At 54.3% G+C, this 23106-nt stretch overlaps 2 protein-coding genes across 9 annotated transcripts in view; one reads left to right on the plus strand and one right to left on the minus strand.

Moving 5' to 3' along the window:
• Positions 1–2791, plus strand: part of P2RX2 (purinergic receptor P2X 2) — a 24704-nt gene extending 21913 nt beyond the window's left edge. Inside the window, exons 5-13 of one of the 6 annotated variants that reach the window (XM_067701307.1) lie at positions 20–95; positions 177–273; positions 447–527; positions 666–804; positions 1184–1314; positions 1551–1641; positions 1762–1827; positions 1914–1991; positions 2184–2423. In XM_067701307.1, coding sequence (XP_067557408.1) covers positions 20–95; positions 177–273; positions 447–527; positions 666–804; positions 1184–1314; positions 1551–1641; positions 1762–1827; positions 1914–1991; positions 2184–2288 — 864 coding nt within the window. In that variant the 3' untranslated portion in view covers positions 2289–2423. Of the gene's footprint in view, positions 1–19; positions 96–176; positions 274–446; positions 528–665; positions 805–1183; positions 1315–1550; positions 1642–1761; positions 1828–1913 lie in introns of all 6 variants that reach the window. The other 5 variants (XM_067701305.1, XM_067701308.1, XM_067701306.1 and 2 more) reach the window with 5 other exon arrangements.
• Positions 2792–4071: 1280 nt separating this feature from the next.
• Positions 4072–23106, minus strand: part of POLE (DNA polymerase epsilon, catalytic subunit) — a 56398-nt gene continuing 37363 nt past the window's right edge. For all 3 annotated transcript variants that reach the window (XM_067701283.1, XM_067701281.1, XM_067701284.1), the window contains 18 exons: positions 22833–22976; positions 21313–21453; positions 20953–21106; positions 20770–20876; positions 20370–20546; positions 20040–20263; positions 19686–19906; positions 19231–19435; positions 17938–18111; positions 16839–16964; positions 14993–15125; positions 13289–13472; positions 11942–12073; positions 11634–11827; positions 7321–7521; positions 6832–6957; positions 6066–6155; positions 4072–5942 (listed from right to left, as the gene is read on the minus strand). In XM_067701283.1, the coding sequence (XP_067557384.1) occupies positions 5829–5942; positions 6066–6155; positions 6832–6957; positions 7321–7521; positions 11634–11827; positions 11942–12073; positions 13289–13472; positions 14993–15125; positions 16839–16964; positions 17938–18111; positions 19231–19435; positions 19686–19906; positions 20040–20263; positions 20370–20546; positions 20770–20876; positions 20953–21106; positions 21313–21453; positions 22833–22976 (2847 nt within the window). In that variant the 3' untranslated portion in view covers positions 4072–5828. The remainder of the gene's footprint in view (positions 5943–6065; positions 6156–6831; positions 6958–7320; positions 7522–11633; positions 11828–11941; positions 12074–13288; positions 13473–14992; positions 15126–16838; positions 16965–17937; positions 18112–19230; positions 19436–19685; positions 19907–20039; positions 20264–20369; positions 20547–20769; positions 20877–20952; positions 21107–21312; positions 21454–22832; positions 22977–23106) is intronic.

Below are 23106 nucleotides of genomic sequence, written 5' to 3' on the forward strand. Positions count from 1 at the left end.
CAAGCAGCCTCCTCCCTAGAGTATGAGGGTCAGAAACGCCACGTGCGACTCGGACGAGGACTGCGTGGCTGGGCAGCTGGACATGCTGGGAAACGGTCAGTGTGTGCCAACTGGGGGCGGGGGCGGGCCGCGCCCCTGAGGGCGCATCTGCCACCTGAGCGCGCGTCTGCCCACAGGCCTGCGGACCGGGCGCTGCGTGCCTTATTACCACGGGTCCTCCAAGACCTGCGAGGTGTCCGCCTGGTGCCCGGTGGAGGACGGGGCCTCAGTCAGGTGTGCACACCCGCTGTCCCCACCCACCTGGGGCCAAGCTCCTTTGCTCCTTTCTCCTACCTGACCGGAGTCGGGGTGTGTGGGGGGAGAAGGACGGGAGGGGCAGCGCAGCAGGGGAGCCTGGGGGACCGGGAGAAGGGGAGACTAAACACACCCGGTTTGTGCCTCCTCAGCCAGTTTCTCGGTAAGATGGCCCCCAATTTCACCATCCTCATCAAGAACAGCATCCACTACCCCAAATTCCAGTTCTCCAAGTAAGAGCCATTAGCGCGTGGCGACAAGGGATGGGCTGCGGCGGGGGGGGGGGGGGGGGTTGCCTCTTGGAATGTGTTGTTTGGGGGTGCATGGCTTCTGCTCCCTCCCCATCTGATGCCACTAGGCCTTGTCTTTAGGGGCAACATCGAGAACCGGAAGGATGGCTACCTGAAACACTGCACATTCCATGAGGTCTCTGACCTCTACTGCCCCATTTTCAAGCTGGGCTACATCGTGGAGCAGGCAGGGGAAAACTTCACGCAGCTGGCACACTCGGTGAGGGCACCAGGGAGAGTGGGTGGGACAGCTGTCCGTCCAGGTGCTGGCTCCCACCTGCACACAAAGGGTCTCATTACAGCCGAGTCCGTCTGCAGTCTTGGCCAGCCCTGGCCCTGCTCGGGCAGAGGAAAGAGAAACACGATCGTCTGACCCATCTGGGTGTGCATGGCTCCTGCTAAATTATTGACTCCTGGCATCCCCTTGTGCCTCAGAAGCAGGGCACTCAACGAGCCCCCTTCCCCAGCTCTCTGCCCTGAGCTGCCCTGGGCGCCTCACAGTATGCACCCCACACATAGCCTCAGCAGGACCTTGGGGCTGTTGAAGGTCCTCTCTGTGAGCCCACCCTGACCCCGTGTCTGTGCCCACTTCTGGACAGGGTGGTGTAATTGGGGTCATTATCAACTGGGACTGTGACCTGGACCTGTCGGCGTCAAAGTGCAACCCCAAATACTCCTTCCGGAGGCTCGACCCCAAGCATGTCCCAGCCTCATCTGGCTACAACTTCAGGTACCTTGGCCTTGGGACACTGGGTCCTCGTCTGCCCTAGCCGTGGAGGTCCAGGAGTCAACAGGGCAGGTGCCCAAAGGTTCAGGGGCGCCAGTGGTCGGCTGAGTCTTGGAGCTGCCCCATTTGGGCAACAGGTGCACCCCCCGTCATGCTCCTCAGGGTCAGGTGGCCAGGTTTCCTGCACCCGGGTCATTCCCTCCCAGATTCTGACGTGCTTCCGGGTCGTTCCGCCCTAGGTTCGCCAAGTACTACAAAGTAAACGGTACCACCACCCGCACACTCATCAAAGCCTACGGGATCCGAATTGACGTCATCGTGCACGGACAGGTAAACCAGCCCACCTTGCCTACCTGAGGCTTGGGCTGGCCCAGCCTCAATCTCTCCTACCACACCCCACGCCTCCCTTGAGCCCCACTCCCGCATCTCAGGCAGCCTCTTTGCCTCCAGGCAGGGAAGTTCAGCCTGATTCCCACCATCATTAACCTGGCCACAGCGCTGACCTCTATCGGGGTGGTAAGGGATGCACACTAGGGTCACGGGGGGTGGGGGGACGGGGGGGCAGGTGCCAGGCTCTAACGCATTGGTCTTGCTGGTCTCAGGGCTCCTTCCTGTGCGACTGGATCTTGCTAACATTCATGAACAAAAACAAGGTCTACAGCCATAAGAAATTTGACAAGGTGTGTACTCCAGGGCCTTCCTCAGGCAGCTGGCCTGTGACCCTGGCCCTTGTTTTGGGCCAGGGCCCTCCCCCACCCTATCCCTGCTCCGCAGACCCAGGCCAGGCTGGCCAACCGCAAGGTGAGGGGCAGAGCCAGGCCTGGGCTGTCCCACCCCCATTGCCTTGCCCCACCTCTGCCCCGTCTGAGCAGATGGTGGATGCTCCCAAGCGGGGTGCAGGACCAGGGCTTGGCACCTCTGAGCCTTCCCAACAGGACTGCGCTCTCACAGACGCCCGAGGATTGGCCCAGCTCTGAGCCCACTCCCACCTTCTGTCGTGCTGCACTGAAGACCTGGGCCTGTTGGGGGCCCCTGAAGTCTGTGGCCCCAGGAGCGCCCCACTCCCCAGGGCAGCATGGCTTGGACCTTGGACCTGGGCCCTGCCCACACACCTCAACACTGCGTCGCAGCAAAACCAGCAGCCAAAGGGCCCCGTGCAACCAGGCAGTGGGATGACATGAAGGGGACGGCACCTGATCCCGGCCTGTCCATCTTGTCCCCCAACTGCCCAGGGGCCTGTAGGGGGCAAGTCCCCACCTCCACCTTCTCCCTAGCTGTTCTCCTCCCAGGCTCTTTGCTCCTCCCCCCCACCCCCCACCCCCACCCCCACCCCTTCACTCACCTCATAGCCAGGAAATCACACATCCAGAATCCAATAAAGCTGTGACCAGACCCTCCTGGCCTCATCTTCGGGGAAAAGCATGTTCAGGCTCTTAAAAAGACAAACATGCAATGGCAGGTCTTTGTGCACAGGGTCTCTCTTTTGGTGTGCTTGGCCCTCCGTATCATCGCCCCTCTAGCCAGCCTGCGTGCAGAGTGTGTGGATGTGTCTGCTGCCCCCACGTCCAGCCAGGCTACAGTCATGTCTGACCTGGGGGCCGGTGGAGGTGGGGGACACACAGGCTGAGAGCGCACAAGGACCCCTAGACTCATCCCAGCATGTCTTTCAGGCAGTGCACTTACCAGCTTCCTGCAGGGCTCATCCCGGGCCCCAAACCTCAAAATACAGGAAAAGGCTCCTCCTAGACCCCAAACCTCTCAAGGAGGAAGAAAGCCAGGAGGGAGGCGATGAGAGTTGTACCCAAGGAAAACGAAAGCTTAGGCTCACACCAAAATGCCCGCCCAGGCCCTGCGGCTCTATTATTATTTCAAATGGGGATTGGGGTGGAGGAAGGAATTCGGTGCTGGGGAACAGGGGTGGACAGGGCAGAATGAGGTTGGAGGAGTGTGGGAAGCCGGCACTAGCTGGATCAGGCCTACCGGTAATCTGGTTACGGCCTTGGATGCTACAGTGGTCATTCCACTTAGCAGCTCTGCCTGGCCAGGCCCTGCTCTGAAGACACCACGACCTGATTGGACGGTGGTTTCCCCAGCAACGGGTATGATGGTGCACAGACCTGAGGAGGCATAGTCCCTCCCACAGATCCTTTCACCTGTGACCCCGTCACTCCCAAAGTCAGAGCTGGCCTCCCCACCTGCCAAGGAGACCAGCACCACTCACTGGAGCCACAAACCCTTGAGAAGCCCCCACCCAGCCCCCCTGCAGATTCTCCTATGCTCGTCAGCTCCCTGGGTCACTCAAATGCCTGTGACATCCAGCTCTAGTTTTAGAGAAACCAGCTTTTCCAGTTGGAGCTGGGCTGCAGCTCAAGAACCAGGGCCAGGGGCTCAGGTTTCCCATCCCCAAGCATGAGAGTGACCCTAGGACCTCCACCGCCCCAGATGCCCCCAGCCCCTAAGCTGGCCTCCGCTGGCACCCCCGGCCCCGCTGCAGGGAGCACAGTGGGGTGGGGGGGTGGGCGAGACACGCAGCCCCACCTCCTCGTTCCTCCGTGCTCCCCTGGGACGTCTCCGGCTCTGCTTCCAGGAAGCGCCGTTAGCCCTCCTCCTCCCCAACTCGGCCCTAATTTGATCTGATCTCCATCTGGGGGCTGACGGGCTCCATCCCCTTCCAAGCCGAGTCAGGTTTCTTGCAGTCACTGGGCCTGGATGCGCCTGGTGGGCAGTACCCAGGGGCCAACAAACCCAGAGAGACAGACGTCAGTTACTTAGTCTTCTTTCCTTCCTTCCAGAAACCCAGGCGCAGTGCACAAACATACACACAGTGAAAATTGTAGGAAATGTCAAAGTGTAAAATTAAAACGAAAATCCAAAGTGTAAATTGAGATAACGAGAACAAATTTAAACCAGGCTCCACAGCCAACAGTGGGGCCCCCACTGCCCACCCGTTTGGGGTTTCTGAATTTACGATTCACTTTTTTTTTTTTTTTTTTTTTTGCGGTACGCGAGCCTCTCACTGTTGTGGCCTCTCCCGTTGCGGAGCACAGGCTCCGGACAGGCAGGCTCAGCGGCCATGGCTCACGGGCCCAGCCGCTCCGCGGCATGTGGGATCTTCCCGGACCGGGGCACGAACCCGCGTCCCCTGCATCGGCAGGTGGACTCTCAACCACTGCGCCACCTGGGAAGCCCCTGTGATTCACTTTTAACATGTCTGTGTTCTCACCAATTTGGCTGGTTTTCTTTTGCTTCCAGTTGCATTTAGTTAGAAATGAGGTGCACAGAGTTGATCTTATGTTCTGGGGCTGCTGCTGGCAGAACGGAGCGAGAACTCATGCTCAGCAAAGGGTCCCCCAGCCTGGCCCATTCTCCTCTTTCAGCCCCACCCGGGAGGAGAAAACAGCACGGCCCACATCTCTGTGCAGCAAGGGGCACATCTCTGTTCCCCTCTGTTCAGGGCCCTGAACAAGCTGGTGGTGAGTGTCGCATTTTAAAGGGGGTACAGCCCAAGGACCCTCTCTGCCTTGGGGTCACAGGTCTTGTACTGATCCCTGAGGCTGAGAAGCAAGAACAGAACTGCCTCAATCCCGATAAAACTGCTGTTGCCCTTTTCTCCATCCTCTCCCAACCACTTCTTAGACCTGAAGGAAAGAACCTAGTCTGGCATGTGAAGAAATACTTCTCTAGAATCCAGGTGCTAACATATGATGTCGAAGTCCGCGATAATGGCGCGCCTCCTCCCTCCCCGGGGCCCTCAGGCCTCCTGCTGCAGTGGCCCCCTCACAGCACAGGCAGATTCAGAGGGAGAGGTGCCACGCCCCGCTGCGGCTGAGCCCCAGCCTGAGATCCTCCCCTTCCTCAGCCTTCCCGCCCCCCGCCCAGTCTCGCTGCTGCCGACGAGGTGACTACGCCATGATACGGACACTCCGGCAAAGGCTGCTCTGACTGGGAATCTCCACAGACAGAGGGGCCCAAGCCCCAGAACTCAGTGTGTGAGAGACGCCCAGGTCTCCACAGGTTCAGCCAGGGTCCCCAGGATGCGGCCCGCATGCCGCTGGCGTGGACTGTAGGACAGCCACCTCTCCCGGAAGCAAGGAACTGGAGAGCTGGGGCTGCAGACTCCCACTCAGGTGCCCCTCGCCCTGCGTCTGGCTTCCAGCCACCCTCAGGGGCTCGGCTCAAACAGAAGACCTCCAAGGGCACCTCAGGGCAGCAGAGGAGTGGGCAGGGAGGGCCGTGCAGCAGCAGAGGGGTGTTCATCCAGCGAGAAGGCAGCCCTGGGACCCCTCGCTGGAGACGCTTCTCGGGCCTAGAGAGGGCTGCCCCGACCGAGGCTGGGCCTAGAGAGGGCTGCCCTGGCCGAGGCTGGGCCCCGGGAACCTGGAGGTGGAGCCACTTCCTGCTCTGGCTGGTTCACGCTTCTTCTGGGCTGCATGACCTGCTCCCTGAGGGTCGTCTTCCTGGGTGCCCGTCTTGGATGTGGGTAGTCAGAGAAGAGAATGGGGACGCTGCCCAGCTTGCTAATGTCCCAGCTGGGGGTTCTGCTGCAGCAGCCACTCCAGGGTCTCCATGAGGTACGACATGCCATAGTGCTGGGCAATGTTCTGGAAGGTTCTGATCTGCTCCATGAAGACCTACAGGAATGACCAGTCACAGTGAGAACTAGTCCCAGAGGAGGCACAGAGATGCAAGGCCGAGACCCAGAAAGGGCCAATGGCCGAGGGGCAGCAGGGCTGGCTGTCCACGGGAGGCCCCACCTTGGTGTGGATGGTGAGGGAGAAGGCCCCGGCACAGCTACAGTATGTGGCCATGTTGGTCTCCTTCACACCCCGGCACTTCAGGCAGATCTGCAATGAGAAGCAGCCCCAGTCAGGAGCCTCCCTGGCCCAGGCCAGGGCTGGCCAGTCGCTTGGCACCTGACAGGCTTCCCTCCCCCATGGCCTTCACCTCAATTCTGAATAAAATCTGAGACTCGATAATGGGCTTTATCCAAACATCCCAACTGCTTCCCAACACCCTCCCGGTGGACACCCTACCCTTGACTCTGAGTCTGGGGCTCCCCCATCCATCACACCAGGCACCAGCTGTTCCCTGTCTGGACCGCAACACCTTCCTCGGGTCTTTGCTGAGATGTTCCCTCTTGGTGAGACCACTCCTCCAACTAATGCTGAAAGCTTCCCTCTTGCTCACACACTGCCTGTTGGTTCTCTTTACTCTTACCATCACTTAGTTGTCCTGTTTACTGTGTATCTCCCTCCACTAGAATAAAAAAGGTCCATGAAGCCAGCACTTGGCCCCTGTAGGTGCCTAACAGATGCTGTAGGAATGAATGAGTCACCTGGGCTCATGGACAAGGCCTGACCCAAGAGGTGGTTACCTTGGAGGACCAGGTAACGATGTTGAGACCTGTGTACACCTCTAGTTTCCCGTGGGTGTGAACTGCTTATCAACAAACCCTCCACCAACTGGAGGGGCGGTCGGGCTGGGTGCAGAAAAGCCCCAGCACCAGGCCCCGCTGCTCACCAGGTCCTGCAGGGTGAAGGCCATCAGTTTCTTCTGCAGGGCTTCCACCAGGGCCATCTCAATGACTGACGAGTCGTAGGCTACCTGACAGTTGGAGCAGAGCCACTGAGGCAGCACAGACCCATCCTAGGCAGAGAAGGAAAGGGACCAGGTCACCTTCCTCAGCCCCAGTATTGAGAAGGGATGGAAAGAGAAAAGCTCGTGGTGAGAACTGTGGTACTGCTTGCTCACAGCTCCAGGGCACACTCACATCACCACTGTCATCACTTACGTGTTTACCAGGACAAGGCTCTGGCATGTGGCAGCTGAGTGGCCTGAAAAGGGTGTTTGTTTCTAATTCACATCAAAGCTAGCTGGGGGCCCAGGAGGTGTAGCCCAGTAAAGGTGGAGACTGGGGTCACCTGATAGGGAGTACTGCAGGACCCCCTGATCCACTGATGCCTGGATATTCTGGCTTTACCAGCAAGGGGCCTGACGGAGCTGGCCCACCTGAGAGAAGGAGGGCTCTTTGCACAGGTCCAGGTCCCGGCAGAAGTTACAGCTGCGGCAGATGACCTCAGGGAGCACGTAGGAGCGGCAGGGGTCTCGGAACTGGGCCTCCTCCGAGAACTCGCCGACATCTACCAGGCGAAGCAGGTCTCGGTTTAGCTTGTTCACCTGGTTTGTGATGTTCGTGTCCAGAGACAGGACCTGCAGAGAACAGAGCCCACATCAGGGACAGCTCCCGGGGCCTCCCTGCTGCTGTTTGGACCAGAAAACCCCACAGCCAACTCTCTAAGCTACTGTTTCTCAGCATCATCTCAACTCTTCCTGCCTTCTGTACATCAGTGATTCCCCGACTCGGGGCCATAAGAGTGGAGTGGAGGCCCTGCCCCCAGGCCTTGTGGTCTCTGTCAGCTCCGGGGAACTCTGGGACACACCGAAGTGTGCTCTACGTGTTCTCCTTACTGGCTCCTTCTTCCTCAATGACAGGCAGTCCTAAGTCTACCAGAGCTCTACAGTCTCACTGCAAAGGGGTTGACTTCAACCTTCCACGGTGGGGGGGCTCCCAGGCCAGCCGAGAAACGCCTCTGCAGCACACGTGTGTGTCAGTGCCCGCAGTGCTGGCACTGGAAGTCGCTCCTGCAGAGCCACAGGAGACTCGTTAACCCCCCATCTGTAAACAAGAGAAGACAGCACTGGCATGTTTCACTGGCCTCTCCCAGCCCTACAACTCCTGTCCTAGCACAATGCCAAGAGCACAGAACCAAACGCCACCTAGAAGACTTCTTTAGGAGGAGCGTTTATGGTCGATCTGAAACAAAGTGGGTGGATTTGCAAGCACATTTATAATGAGGATCGACAGCCTACTGGGTAGTATTATTTAAAATATATACATTATACATGTCTTTTACATAGGGAGAACACTGGATGTAATTAAGAGACAGAAAAAAATGAAAGTGAATTCACCAAAACATTAAGGAAGAAGTAATGCTGATTCTACACAGTATCTTCCAGAAAACACAAGAGGGAGAACACTCCTAACTCATCTTGTGAGGCCAGTATCACCCTGATACCAACACCAGACAAAGACAGTACAACTACAGTAAAAAAAAAACTGTCACACACACAGACTCAAATATCCTCAACAAAATACTGGCAAATTGAACCCACTGGTATCACGACTAAGTGGGATTTACCCCAGGAATGCAAGGCTGGATCAACATTTGAAAATCAGTGTAATTCACCATATCGAGACTAATGAATAAAAACCAATACAATCATCTCAATTGACACAGAAAATGCCCTTAACAAAATTCAACATCCATTCATGATTAAAACTCTCAGGATAGGACTTCCCTGGTGGTGCAGTGGTTAAGACTCCATTCCTCTGATGCAGGGGGCGCAGGTTCGATCCCTGGTCAGGGAACTAGATCCCGCATGCTGCAACTAAAGATCCCGCACGCAGCAATGAAGATCCAGCGTGCTGCAACTAAGACCCAGCGCAGCGAAATTTAAAAAAAAAAAAAAATCAGTGCCGTTACAATAGCACCCAAACCATAAAAACCTGAGGTGCAAATATGTGCACTATTTTTATGCTGAAAGCTCCAAAAACACTGATGAAAGAAGTCAAAGACAACTTAAATAAATGGAAAGATATAGTGGTTCATGGATTGGAAGCCTGAACATTAAGATATCGATTCTCCCTAAATTAATCCAAGACTCCAAACAACTCCAATCAACAATCCAAGAGGATTTTTTTTTTGGTAGAAATTGATATGCTGATTCGAAATTTATAAGGAAAGGCAAAGGAACTAAAATAGTCAAAATAATTTTGAAAAACAAGAATAAAGTTAAAGCATTCACACTACCTGGTTTCAAGACATATTGATAAAGTTACAGAAATTTAGACAGTGTGGTATTGGAGAACAGACAGATATTCAGATTGATGGAGACCCAGAAACAGACCCACACACATATATATGGCCAGTTAAGTTTTGAAAAAAGCACAAACATATTTAAATGGAGTAAGGCTGATTTTTTCAACAAATAATGCTGGAATAATTGGATATGTTTATGCAGAATATGAACCTCAATTTATAACATGCACATTGCACAAAAGTTAACTCAAAATGAATCACAGACTAAATATAAAACCTAAAACTATAAAACTTCTAGAATCTAGAAGAAAACATAAGAGAAAAACTTTGTGACCTTGGTTAAAGCAAAGATTTCTCAGATATGACACCAAAAGCTCAACCCTTAAAAAGTGACAAATTAGATAAAAGTTAAGACCCTCTGCTCACTGAAAAATGGAATTTTGAAAAGGCAAGCCAAATTCTGGGAGGAAGTATTTGGAAGTCACAGATCTGATAAAGGACTTATATACAGAATATATGAAGAACTCTCAAAACTCAACAATAAGAAAAACAACCCTGATTCACTTTGCTGTACACCTGAAACTAACACAGCATTGTAAATCAACTATACTCCAATAAAAATTATTTTAAAAAGAAACAATTTTTCATAATGGGCAAAAGCTCTGGACATTTCACCAAAAACACATGGAGAGCAAACAAGCACATGCATAAAATCTCCACATCATTAGCATTAGGGAAATGCAAGTTAAAACCACAATGATATACCACTACACACCTATCTGGACAGATAAAATCTTGAAAATCCACACCACCAAGTTCTAGCGCGTTGTGGAGCAGCTGGACTGTAGCCATACACCGCTGATGAGAGGCCTGAAAAGTGGCAAAACGGGGCCACTTTAGAAACAAGCACGACATGACCCAGCCAGTCCCCTGCTAGGTTTCTATCAAGAATGAAACTTATGTTCACCCAAAACCTTCTCTATGAGAATGTTTACAGCAGCTTTACTAACAGTCACCAAAAACGTGAAAACAACCTGAATGTCCTTCAACCGGGGAACTGCGGTTCTCCCACACAACAAGGGAGAAAAAGACTCAGCAATGGAAAGGAACGAAGCACTGAGACAAGCAATGACATGGAGGAGCCCCAGGTGCATTCTGCTGACTGAAGGAAGTCAGACCTAAAAGGCTACATGACCAACCATTCCACTCGTGTGACATTCTGGAAGCGATCACAACGCAGGGACAGATAACAGATCGGCGGTTCCAGGGCTGCAGGCGCGAGGAGCTGAGCCCGAGGGGAAGCGTGGGGGAGTCTCTGGGGTGGTGACCGCTGTGTACCTACCTGGCTGCTGCTGGCCAGCCCTATCCATGTGTGAAAACTCGAACGACTGCACTGCACGGAGAGTGACTTTTACTGCATGCAACTTTCAAAAAGTAAATGAACACAGGGACAGACAGATCAGAGCGTGCCAGGGGTGGGGACTCTGGTTCTGTATCCTGAAGGCGTGATTGGGTACCTCACGGAATGCACACTAAAATGGTGAATTTTCCTGTATGTAAATTATACTTATTCTTTTAAACATGTATTTATTTCTTTACTTGGCTGCGCCAGCTCTTAGTTGCGGCACGCGGGATCATCGTTGCTGCATGTGGGCTCTTCAGTTGTGGCACGTGGGATCTAGTTCCCTGACCAGGTACTGAATCCGGGCCCCCTGCACTGGGAGGGCAGAGTCTTAGCCACTGGACCACCAGGGAAGTCCCTGTAAATTATACTTTAATAAAAATAAAACTTAAAAATTCTGAAGTCTACCAAGGAATTAAAATGGTACACTAAACCATTTCTTCACCACAATCAGAAGCCAATTGATCACTGTGAAACTGTGATTTGCTGGGAGGTAATTTAACGGACAGGAAAATGCTCCGTAAGGGATAACGCCGGCTGGGTCCTCATCTGGTAATATTATGCCATCGTTTGATGCAGCCTGCCTTTCCCAGAAAGGCATTTAGCATCCGAGCAAGCTCTCCTCTTAGGTTTCACAGCAGCCCAGACGTTTTGGGAGCCCTGTCCAGTTCCTAGTCTGGCCCACCAGCCCCACGTGATCCATGAGCACCTGCCGTTCCACTACTCACCTTTCACCAGCACCACCAGGTCATCCCTCTCCAGGGTCTCTGCATCCCCTCTGCCCATGGCCAGACCCTCTTAGCCACAGTGGTCTCATTCTCAGGCCCAGGCCCCATCAGAGGGCCTTCCTCACCTGCCCCACCCCTGAGCCCACCTCTCAGCACCTGTGCTCTCTGAGCTCACCTGTCCCTCACTGACTTGTGCCCCCTCAGCGGAGTGAGAACAGAGGTCTTTCCCACAGCGGCTGCATGGAGTGGGCGCAGTGGGTGTTTCTGGAAGAAAGGAGTGACCTGCACACACGTCAATGGGAGTGTCCTCACCTTGCACACATATTTGATGAACTCCAGAGCGGGGTTATTGAGGAGGAGGTGAGAACCGGGGAGGACAGGAAACATTTCTGAGAGCTCAGTCGAGTTCCGAGAGCCTGTGACTTTCTTCTGAATCTTCTGTGTGATGGTGAAGAAGTTCTGAGTGAGTTCGTTCGCCACATAATCTTGTGAGAAGGTGATCATTCCTGGGAAGAGAAGCAACACGATGCCTGCTCCCTATTTTGCACGGCGATCGCGACACCAAGGGAAGGACCCCTGAGGAGCACACAGTGGTGGCCCCCCGTGGCAAGGGCGCTCACCTGGAAGGGCTCCGGACTCTCCCTGGGCCTCCTGGGAGAGCTGGCTGGCCCCCCTCCTCCTCACAGGGGTGCTGCCCGGGGCGCTGCGCCTCAGCTCCTCCTTCATGCTGTGGTACACGGCCACGATGTACGCTGCAGAGAGAGGGCAGGCTCAGGCCACAGGCCCCGAGATTTGCCATTGCCACCAACATCCCAGAATCCGGGGGCACCCTGTGGCTAGTCACACTGCCGGCCAGACTGGCTGAAATGTCATTAGTAGCGATGATTCTATTTGCTGCACTAAGATGAGCCAAAGTCAATCAGAGAAATGGAGACACGCAGGGCACTCGCTGACGCCCAAGCTCAGGCAACACGTGTCAACCTTCACACTGGACGGCAAGACAGAGGGCTCGCCTCGACCCCCAGGCACAGCACACTTCTCCAAAGTCTCCACCAGGCCCACACATTCCAGAAGAGAACTTAAGAAAGCAAAGGGCTCAAAGACAAGTCGACAAAATATAAATATAAAATATAATGGTGGCGCAGTGGTTGAGAGTCCGCCTGCCGATGCAGGGGACATGGGTTCGTGCCCCGGTCTGGGAAGATCCCACATGCCGCGGAGCGGCTGGGCCCATGAGCCATGGCCGCTGAGCCTGCGCATCCGGAGCCTGTGCTCCGCAACGGGAGAGGCCACAACAGTGAGAGGCCCGCGTACCGCAAAAAAAAAAAAAAAAAAAAATAACCACAATGGAACTACCTCTGTCGCTATGTACGTGGGTGCACCTATATCTACGTCTATGTGTCTGCTGACAATTTATGATTTAATTTATGATGCTCTTCATCAACTGTTCTAATGATTAGCTCTGAATTATAACAGGTGTTTAATCTACACACTTCGTTTACACATCAAGCTAAATAATTTGATTTGTAACACTAAAACTTTTCCTTCGTTTTAAAAAATTTTGTTGGAGTATAGTTGATTTAAAATGTTGTGTTACTAACACTAAACCTTTAGACCCAGATGAAATATAGGCGTTTCTTACACCGTAAGTTGAGCCTCAAGGACCAGCCAGTGGGGCAGTCGATTCAGGAAGTGTCTAAACTTTTCTACTTGGGGTTTACCTTGATCACTATACGTGCACGCGCACAAACCTCGGGGGCAGGGCCACGAAGCCTTTGTGACGCCCCGGGAAGGGCAGCCTTCCTCACGGTGAGCTTCTGCGAGGGCCGAGGGTCTCCTCCCTGCCTCTCACAGTGCTGTGCAGCCAGGGCGCCCCTCAGGGGCCCCCGACTCTGGGCGTGCTCCCACCAGGGCCACGTTATTCCCAGTGCGTGGCTCAGGCGCTATGGAGAGTGTGGACGACTCACCTGAGACGATCATGAGGAAGTAGCTCTGGCAGGAGGCTGCCTGCGGCAGGAACTGCAGGATGTTCCAGCTGTTTTCCAGCAGGTCCTCGACATCCGGCTCCTGTGCACCTCCCTCCTCCTCTCCCTCCTCAGGTTCCTCCTCAGGCTCCTCCCCCTCCGCTCTGCCCTCTTCGGGGGAGTCTTGCTGGGACACAGAGACAACCCCAGTCACGTCTGCGCACAGCAGCACCGCCCAACGGGTGCCCTGTTCGCCCCCCAAGCCCAGGTGAGATTCCTGCGGGACGGCTTTAAGAATAAGGTCATTTATGGAACGTGCCTGGTGCACGAAGCACTCAGTACACAGCTGACTGCTACTCTCGTTTGCTCTTTCAGAGGATTCACTTTAACATTATTCAACTCCCACCTCCCAGGAAGGCAAGAATGTTCAACATCTGAACTCTGACGGCCGCCATCCTTCAGAGCAGCAGCCACCACTGCCTTCCCTTGATTCGTCTACATGGCCTGCACTTCCTTCTCTCCCATCGTGGTCTCAGTGGCCCTCCCAACCCCAGCACCAAGGGCAGCCTCTGTTTCCTATCTGCTCTCAGCAGCACGGCTCCTTCCTTCTGGGGCCGCTCTCCCTTTGATGCCTGAGGCCCCATCCCCCCAGTTCCCCTACCCACTGGCAGCTTCCTCCATGGGGACCTGCCCTGGGGGCACTCAGGCCTCTCAACCCACGCTCACCCCCAGGTGTTCTCACCAGCCCCAGCTGCCAGGCTCAGCATCTGGGATGACCCCAAGTTCCCACCCCCAGCCCCTCCCCTGACGCCCCTGCCACCACCTGACCTCTGCATCTCCACCTTGTGCACGTCAAGCAAACGTCAGGCTCGGCAAACACCACACGCCGCAGCCAAGCACAGCTCCCTTCTCCCCATACTCGCTCTCCTGCCCCGTCCATCGGGGTTCACACACCCAAGCACAGGCCCACCTACAACCTACTCGCCCAGACATCGCCCCTGTGCCCCCGGGCGTCACCCCACATTCATTCTGCTGGCCCATCCACTCCACCTGCAATGCCCACCAGAGTCCTTCTCCCTGACTCCACCCTGCCCCTGACTCCACCCTGCCCCACATATCCTCCCCCCACATATCGGCCCCCACATATCGGGGCCGACACTAACCGGGCTCCACTCAGACCTTGACCTCCTGCGGTGCTGTCCACTCAGGATCCAAGTGGAAGTCAGGCCCTGACACTCCCCCACTCAGAATCTCCCCATCCCTGAAAGCCAAGTGTCCATCACAGCCCTCAGGCCCAAGTGGCCTGGCCCCGGCCAGCTCTCTGCCCATACCTGTGACCACTGTCTCTGCTTGTCCTGTAACTCACGGCAGCCTAACACTGCAGTTCCGTCCCCCCCTCAGAGGACTCCTCGACCTCCCCATCCAAATCGGCCCCTCCCCCGTGGCTCACTCTCTATCTCTACCCTGCTTTTTGTTTACTCCGAGCCCTCATCATTGCTGACACTGGCGTATACATCTACTTGTTTGCTTGTTCGTGATCTTTGCCCTCACAGACTCCGTGAAAGCAAGGACTACATGACCGGGGCCTAGAACCGTGTGCCTGGCACTCGGCCTGCGACCCTCAAGTGTGCACTGAAGGGACCAATGTGGACCCCTAAAGTTGCTTCAGATTCCAACCTCTGCTCTCTAAGACTGGTTACCTCTTACCTGTCCACAGTGAATACTAGATGGAACATTTCCTTTGATTCCACCATAGTTAGAGGGATCCATCCAGAGAAGAAATTCCCAGCATCGAGAGAAAGAAATTGTCAAAGAATGGAAGATCTCTTTAGAATGGATGCTAAAACAAGCAAAACAGAAATTGCTTAAATGAAATCAACAGTTTTCCCTTTTTCCCACTTTCCCCACTTCTTTTATTATCTGTTTAACCCTCTACTTATCTAAAGAGGGATATAAAGTAGACGCACATTTTACCATCCCTCAAAGTTTCTAGGGGACACGGGAAACATGATACTAGGGAGGCATCTGCGTCCAGCCACGAGGGGCCAGCGCCGCAGGGCTGAGAGGCGAGAGCGGCACAGAGCAAACCCCACACTCAGCAGAGCATGGATCACGTGCAAGTGTGAGAAAACCACACCAGGCCTGGGGTGCTTGCTTCCCGCCGCTCTCAGAACCCCGTAACTCAGAGGCACGTGCAGCTGTGCTCACAAAGTCTTGCTTCAACAGTGGGAATAATGAGCCCTAGACTAAACACTGCTCTGGCTCTGCCTATACATCTCAAAAAATGCCCCAAAGGATCAAACTGTTTCCAAGTAACATAACATAAAGCTCAAGAATATTTACAGGAATGCAAATTACCCAACGGACAAGCCAAGATTCTTAATGTCTGGCATCCCATCCTGTATCACCAGGTGTGCAAAGAAGCAGAGAAAACACAACACATAATAAGGAGAAGAATCTATCAACTGAAGACAAATCAGAGCTGACAGAGACGTAATAACGAGCAGAACAGGAATTAAAACCGTTATTAGGGGGCTTCCCTGGTGGCGCAGTGGTTGAGAGTCTGCCTGCCGATGCAGGGGACACGGGTTCGTGCCCTGGTCCGGGAAGATCCCACATGCCACGGAGCGGCTGGGCCCGTGAGCCATGGCCGCTGAGCCTGCGCGTCCAGAGCCTGTGCTCCGCAATGGGAGAGGCCACAACAGTGAGAGGCCCGCGTACCGCAAAAAAAAAAAAAAAAAAAAACCCGAACAAACAAAAAAAATCCCTGTTATTAGGGGCTTCCCTGGTGGTGCAGTGGTTAAGAATCCGCCTGCCAATTTAGGGGACAAGGGTTCACGCCCTGGTCCGGGAAGTTCCCACATGCCGTGGAGCAACGAAGCCCGTGCGCCACAACTACTAAGCCTGCGCTCCAGAACCCGCGGGCCACAACTACAGAAGCCCGCGTGCCTAGAGCCTGTGCTCCACAACAAGAAAAGCCAACGCGATGAGAAGCCCACGCACCGCAACGACGAGTAGCCCCCGCTCGCCGCAACTAGAGAAAGCACGCATGCAGCAAGGAAGACCCAACGCAGCCAAAAATAATAATAAATTAATTAAAACAAAAACAAAAAACCTGTTATTAGAACAGTATTGCATGTGTTAAACCAGAGGGAAGACTGACCATGTTAAGTAGACTCTAGAGATGTATAAAACCCAAACCAAGCTTCTAGAGATGAAAACTGTCAGTGTGAAATGAAAAATATACTAGATGGGATTAATGGCTGATTAAACACTGCAGAAGATCAGTGAATTTAAAGACATAACAACAGAAATTATCCAAAAAGAAACAAAGAGGAAAAAAAAGACTTTCAAAAAAGATCCATCTGCAATTCTATGCCCAGCAAAAATATCCTTCAAAAACAAAGGTGAAATAAAGGCTTTTTCAGATACCCAAAGGCAGAAAGCATTCGTTACCAACAGAGCCATGCTACGAGACACGTTAAGGCTGTCAGCAGCAGGTGAATGGATCAGATAAGACACAGATGAATGAAGGGTACAGGAATGCTGACACCTGTTGGTGATGTACTCCACGTAGGCAAGGGCGTCCTCCACCCGCCGCTTCTTGGTGCACAGGATGATGCGGTTGAAGTTGGCATACACGACTGATGACCCCAGGCGCTTGAACTCAGCAATGAGCCTGCAGACCAAGTTCAGAATCAACGGTCAAGACACCAGAGAAGACCAGAAGACACTGTGAGAAAAAAGCTGATCGTCCTGAAGCAGAAAACATACTTAGAACCCAGAAGCAACAAAGAACAAAGAGGTCTGCATTGCAAAACCCTACCGTAAACAAAACCAAAGACAAAGACTGAGGAAAAAGTGTGCAACTCACATCACAGAAAAATGGCTAATTTTTATCTAGAAAGAACTCATACAAATTAATGAGGGAAAAAAAAACCCAAATCTACAGAAAAATGGGCAAAGGATATGAAAAGGAAGTCCAATTTCATTCATAATAAGGACTGCATATTAAGGGTATACCAAGAGAGCATTTTATCCCATCTGGTTGGCAATAATACCCCGCATGGCGGCGTGGCCTGGAGTGGGGACATACATTCCCAATCATATCTAATAGCACAATGAACTGTACGACCTTTACAGGGAGGTAAAGAATACATACCTTTACAGTATTATCTCCCTGATAATACTGATCAAATTGGTGTTCACCCATCTAGATTTATCTGATAATATCGATCAGATCTGCAACAACGTCACTTCCTGAAGACTATTCTACAGACATGTTTGCACGACCTCATCACGTACAAGGCCACTCCACGTTGGTCACTGTGACAGCAAAAGTTGTGGAAGCAGCCTAAATGTCCATTAGCGTGGTACATCCACACACAGCTCTCTAAGATCTACTGTTAACGAAGGCAAGCGAGGTGCAGAACAGTAAGCACAGTGTACAATGACTTATGAAAAAGCAACAAAGACTATGCATCGCACAGCGTGTCTCTGGAAGCTGCGATGGCAGCTAAGCTCTTCCTGGGACCCATCTGATCGCTATGGTTCAAGTGGGCTCTTGACTCCCAGAGGTGCTGACTGCCATCTTTCTGGCTTGGGGACTGAGGGATCAGCATAGCCCGGAGAAGGCCACGGGCAGCACTCACTGCAAGAAGAGCTTCTTCATCATGCTGTGCAGCGTGCGGTGCAGGGTGGGGTCGTGAAGCAGCGAGGACGGGGACCGGAGCCAGCGGTAGAAGTGCACCACCTGGTTGTCGGCGTAGATGTTGCGGTACTGCGTGATCTCCTTCACCCAGCCCACCACCATGCTCTTCAGGATCCTGCAGGAGGGGTTCAGAGGGCGCCCCCTCTGTTGCTGGCACCAGCTCTTCCCTGTTTTGCTGTCACCTTTGCCCCCTCCCTTCTCACTGTTCAGATCCATTCCTCGGCCCTCTGTGACTCATCTGCACCCCTCAACACCACCACACTCAACACAACCTTCCAAGTTTTCCCTACGGCTGGTGCCAGGACACAGCTGAGAAGACGGGGGTGCCCCACAAGAAGGCACCTCACCTGCTGGGAGAACCAGGAGAAGACTGACCACAGAGACCTGCAGGGCCCTCCTCCCTTGGGCCAGTCATGGGCCTAACGATCTGCTTCACCACGACTGCCCTGGTTGTGTCGCCCCAGGTGGCTCGCAGCCATCCCCGCCCCGTGGCAGCTCTGCTGCCAGCACCTCTCGGGACACAGCGGCCGCTTCCCTGCCCAGCAGCCCTCGGCCCTGACCACACCGTGCCTTCGGGCCCTGAGCCTCTTCTCCACCAGCCCCCTGGCCTGCAGCCTGCTCCTTCCAGCTCCGCCCGCCTTCTGTGAGAATGCAACAGGAGTGGCGGTTGGAGAAAACCATTCTTGAATCCCAAGACTTGCTCCTGAGCACCAACCCTTCCCCTCAACTGCAGCACGACCACAAGCACGGGGCCTCAGTTTCCTCATCTTTACAACGGGCCACAGTCATATCACCCGGTGGGCTGTGGAGAGCACACGTGCTCCCTGCCCGTGTCACCGCTGCAATTCGCACCCCCTTCTGTGTGGCTTAACCCACTGTGCATGTCCTGCTGTGCATCCCACAGCAGAGACTCGATACACACCCGCACCCCAAGTAAACTGGCGATTTCCTGCAGGCACGCCTCTGGCCACAGGAACTGTCAACCCATACCTGGAGGGCAGCAAAAGACCCATGAGCAGAGGAAGGAGCCTGGCCCTATGCTGGTTTCTGGCAAGGCGGAGGGAAACCCCACTGACACTGTCTTAGCTCTTAGTTTCCGAAACAAGGACAGAAGATAAAAGGATTTCTACTGCTCCTTCTAGAACCCAAACTGTTGTTCGGCCTTTGGAGAGGAGAGGGCACAAGAAGAAGAAAAGGTCAGGTGATGTTCTCAGGGTCGCAAGCCCCTGGGTACCTGAAGGTGCTGGAGCAGAGGGCCGTCTCGTCGTAGCTGGTGGGAGCGCTGGCAGCCTGATTGCCCGTGATCATGTCCTCCAGGGAGGCCTGCTGGATCACATCGAAGCTGATGCCCATGCTGTTGGCCCCCTCCATGTCATTGACGTGGTGAGATTGCAGGATGGTGTTGACAGCCAGGTTCTGAATGTCCAGCTCCACGCACACTGCACACAGACACCACCGCTTATGCACTGACCCCTCCTGGGTGCGGAGCCTGACCCCAGCAAGCACTATCTCAGAAAAATCCCTGAGGCTGCTGTTGGGGGCGGCCAACTGCAGAGCACACACCCGCAGAGCCCTGCAGGCTCGGCTCCCAGGCTCTCGGCCCAACAGGGCTGAGCGTTCCCAGCAGCACAGAACGGCAACAAGCGGCAGAGGCAGCAGCCCAGGCCCCCAAGCGCCTCACCCACCCACCTGTGGAGTAACAGCCTGAACTGTTGACCTCCACAGGGGCTCGGTCATCGAACTCCACGACAAGGCGGTTGTCATCAGCCTCCTTCCCGCCCAGGTCAGGCCGTGATGTGGAAGACAGCCAGAGCAGGTGGTTGTGGCGCTGGAGATGGCGGGCAAAGAAGAGGTCGGAGCCAAACGTAGAGATGTCCTCTGGCAGATTCCCAACGGGGATGTGGAAGTACCTGCAGGGGCACGGGGTCAGCCAGCCCCAGAGGGGACAACGACCAGGGAAGCGGGGAAGGCCGACTTGCCACCAGAGACCCGTGAGGCCAGCCACGACCAAGATGGGCAGAGACACCCCTCCACTCGGCTCACCTGCTCATCTCGAAGGCCTGTGACAGACAAGTGTCCAGGTTGAGGTAGTGCCGGATCATGCGCCGGGCTCCGTGGCGCTGCCAATCCAGGACCCCGTAGTTGACCTTATCAGCCACACGGACAGGCACTAGCGGGAACTCCTCCAAGACGGGCACTTCGCCAGCCAGCCTCTTCAGCTCCCAGTTGGACTGAACAGCGATGAGTGTGGGCCCACGGCGCTCCTCCTGGGCGCAGGGAAGGAGACAGCTAGGTGGACCTGGCCCGGGGGAGGGAGGGAAGGAGGGAAGGAGGGAGGGGGCTCCCGCAGTGTGGGACCCCGACGGCACGCACTTTGTAGGCCAGCAGGAAGCGCTGGATGGCTCTGCAGATGACCTTCAAGTCTGTTTCAGCCCGAACTTCAAAAGTGTGTTTGCTGGGGGGCAGGAGCTCAGGGCCCACTTTCTCCAGCAGAAGGCTGTGCTCGGCTGAGTACAGGGCACTGAGGCTGGGCATCTGGTTGCTTCGCACCTAGACAAACAAGGGCTGGGTCGGCGCCTCTCCCCACAGGGAAGGAAGTGGGCAGCCCGGAGTGGACATGGGTGGCCGGGCTACCTCTGCGGATCCACTTCTAATTGCTGGGCGAAGGCTTTTGGAAACCAGGCAGCAGTGGGGTCAGGGGTGCGAGAGTTCCGTGCCCAGGGATATGCTCCTCCCCCAGCGAGGCTCGCCCACAGCCTAGCCCAGAACTCACGGTATCCAACACAAACACAGACGCCTTGCGCTGTGCGGGCACGAAGATGCCGAAGAGAGCTTTGTGGCCCTGCGCGTGGTGATACAGGTAGATGTGGCGGATGCTCCCTGCAGGAGGACATGGCCTGTCACCCTGAGATAAGCAGGAGGTGGGTCAAGCAAGGGCGGCTGGCACATGCCATACCTGGTTCCAGGTAGCTGAACTGGGCCAGAGAGCGCATCTCCAGGTGCTCAAGAGCGAAGGTTTCTGCTTCCCAGCCTGAGTGATGCCTCACCAACTGTTTATTGACCACACACACACAGCCCAGCTGCACCAGGGCCCGAAACAATAACGGAACCTGGAAGGGGGGCAGACAGAGTGGTGTGAGGGCTGACGGGGGAGAGCACAGGCCCGTGGCCATCTTCGGCAGACATGCTGCTGAAATTCACTGTGTCCATGAAGTCCACAGCCAATGCTGCTAGCCTGTCCATGCCTCTGTGGGGTTTGTTTCCCTCTATTCCATCCGGATAGATCCTTGCACAGTTCAGCTGGGAAAACAGTTACCTGAGTCTCGTACACGCCCTCGATGTCCGGCGCCGCCAGCTCAGTGTTGATCTCGTTGATGTGCTCTTGGTACATGTCCTCTGGCACCGAGTACTCATAGAGATTGTAGACCACGTTGGAGCGAGGAAGGACCCGATTCACCTGGTGACACAATATGGCGATGATCTCACCCCACAACTGAGCTAAGTCGTAATGTGTGCTACAATGCACAGGCAAACACATGTGCGCACACTCTTACAGCCATGCATCGTTTAAACAGGCCTAGAACCTCTGGTGCCCACAACCATGGAGTAAACCCCTACAGCCCATCTCTCCCAATGAGTAAAATGAAAAGGTCTGGGCATAACTTCAAGAAGCTGCCCGAGGCTTCTAAAAAGCAGACAAGCTCCCAGACTGTGAGGGGCAGGTGTTCCCGCTTTATATTCCTCTTTTCTCTCCTGGGTTTAACCTTAAGGGTGCAGGAAGCAAAAACCGCGAGAGAAGCCATGTTTTCCTGGACAGAAGACTAGGAAAGGAGTGTGGGAATCCTGGCGAGGAGGGAGCAGGAGAGGGGTGCCCAAAGGGGAAAATATCCTACAAGGAAGGATGTCCTCCTACAAACTTACATCACATCACATCCAAGAAAGCTACAGAATTCCAGATCATCTGTCCTCTGCTGCCCAACACCCACCCTGTCCTCTCTCTAGATCCATATTTTGCTGAATATTCTGGTCAGAATCGAGTTTCACCTTCTCCAGAAGGCTCCTCTGTCTAGTTGCCAGTTACCAATACTCGAATCTCATCTCCTCAACTAGATATCAACCTGTTAATCGGTTCCTAGCACCCAACCAAGAAACGTGCTCATTTGCTCAGTGAACGAGCTCTGGGTGGAGCTGACTGGGAGCTCGGCCTCTGAAGACACCACAGCTGAGAGGAGGACGCCTGCTGTAGGACCCCACGTATGTGAAATGTCCACAAGAGGCTAATCTAGAGGTAGAATGTGGACCAGTGCTTACTGAGGGCTGGGAGAGGGGAGAGACTGCTAAGGGGCCCGGGGTTTCTTTGGGAGTAATGAAAACGTTCTAAGATTGACAGTGGAGATGGCTGCATAACTCTGTGAATACACTAAAAGCCAACGAATCGTACACTTTAGATGAGTGAACTGTATGGCATGTGAATTAGACCCCAATGAAGCCGTTAACATCAAAAGAGCCTATGGAGACAGAGCCTGCAGCCTCTGACTAATGTCCACCCAGTCCTTTCCCTGCTACATGGACGTCAGATGCAAGAGGACGGCGCAGCAAGGACAATGACACCCACAGCTTCCATCATTGAGCATTCACTTGGCGCTTCACGCACCATTTCAATTAATTTTTACAGCATCCCAAGAAGGTTCTCAGGAGATGGAGGCTCCAGAACACCTCGCTCAAGGTCACAAAGCTCACTAGGTCTTTGCGTGGCCTCCTCCACAGTGGAGACAACCTCAGAGGCTGAGCAGACAGCTGACCTCAGTGATCAGCAACGCCAGCTGCCCCCCGTACCTTCCGATAGGAAGGGCCCTCTTCCGCTTTGGCCACCCGCTGGTTCACGTAGAATACCCGGGGGATGTTCAGCTTGATGCAATACAGGTCACTGCTGACGACAGCCCACAGCCTGAACAAGCCAGCCTGGCCGGTCTCGCTGATCTGAAAGGAAACACAGGTCGCACAACAGTGCGTGTCTCACCGTGTCACAGAAGGCACTCAATACCTGTGGACAGGCCATCTCCCAGGTGGCCTCCAGCACCAGGCCCTGTCACAGAGGCACAAAGGTAAA

Source organism: Pseudorca crassidens, chromosome 12 (assembly GCF_039906515.1).
Source record: "Pseudorca crassidens isolate mPseCra1 chromosome 12, mPseCra1.hap1, whole genome shotgun sequence".
In the NCBI taxonomy this organism is placed as follows: Eukaryota; Metazoa; Chordata; class Mammalia; order Artiodactyla; family Delphinidae; genus Pseudorca; species Pseudorca crassidens.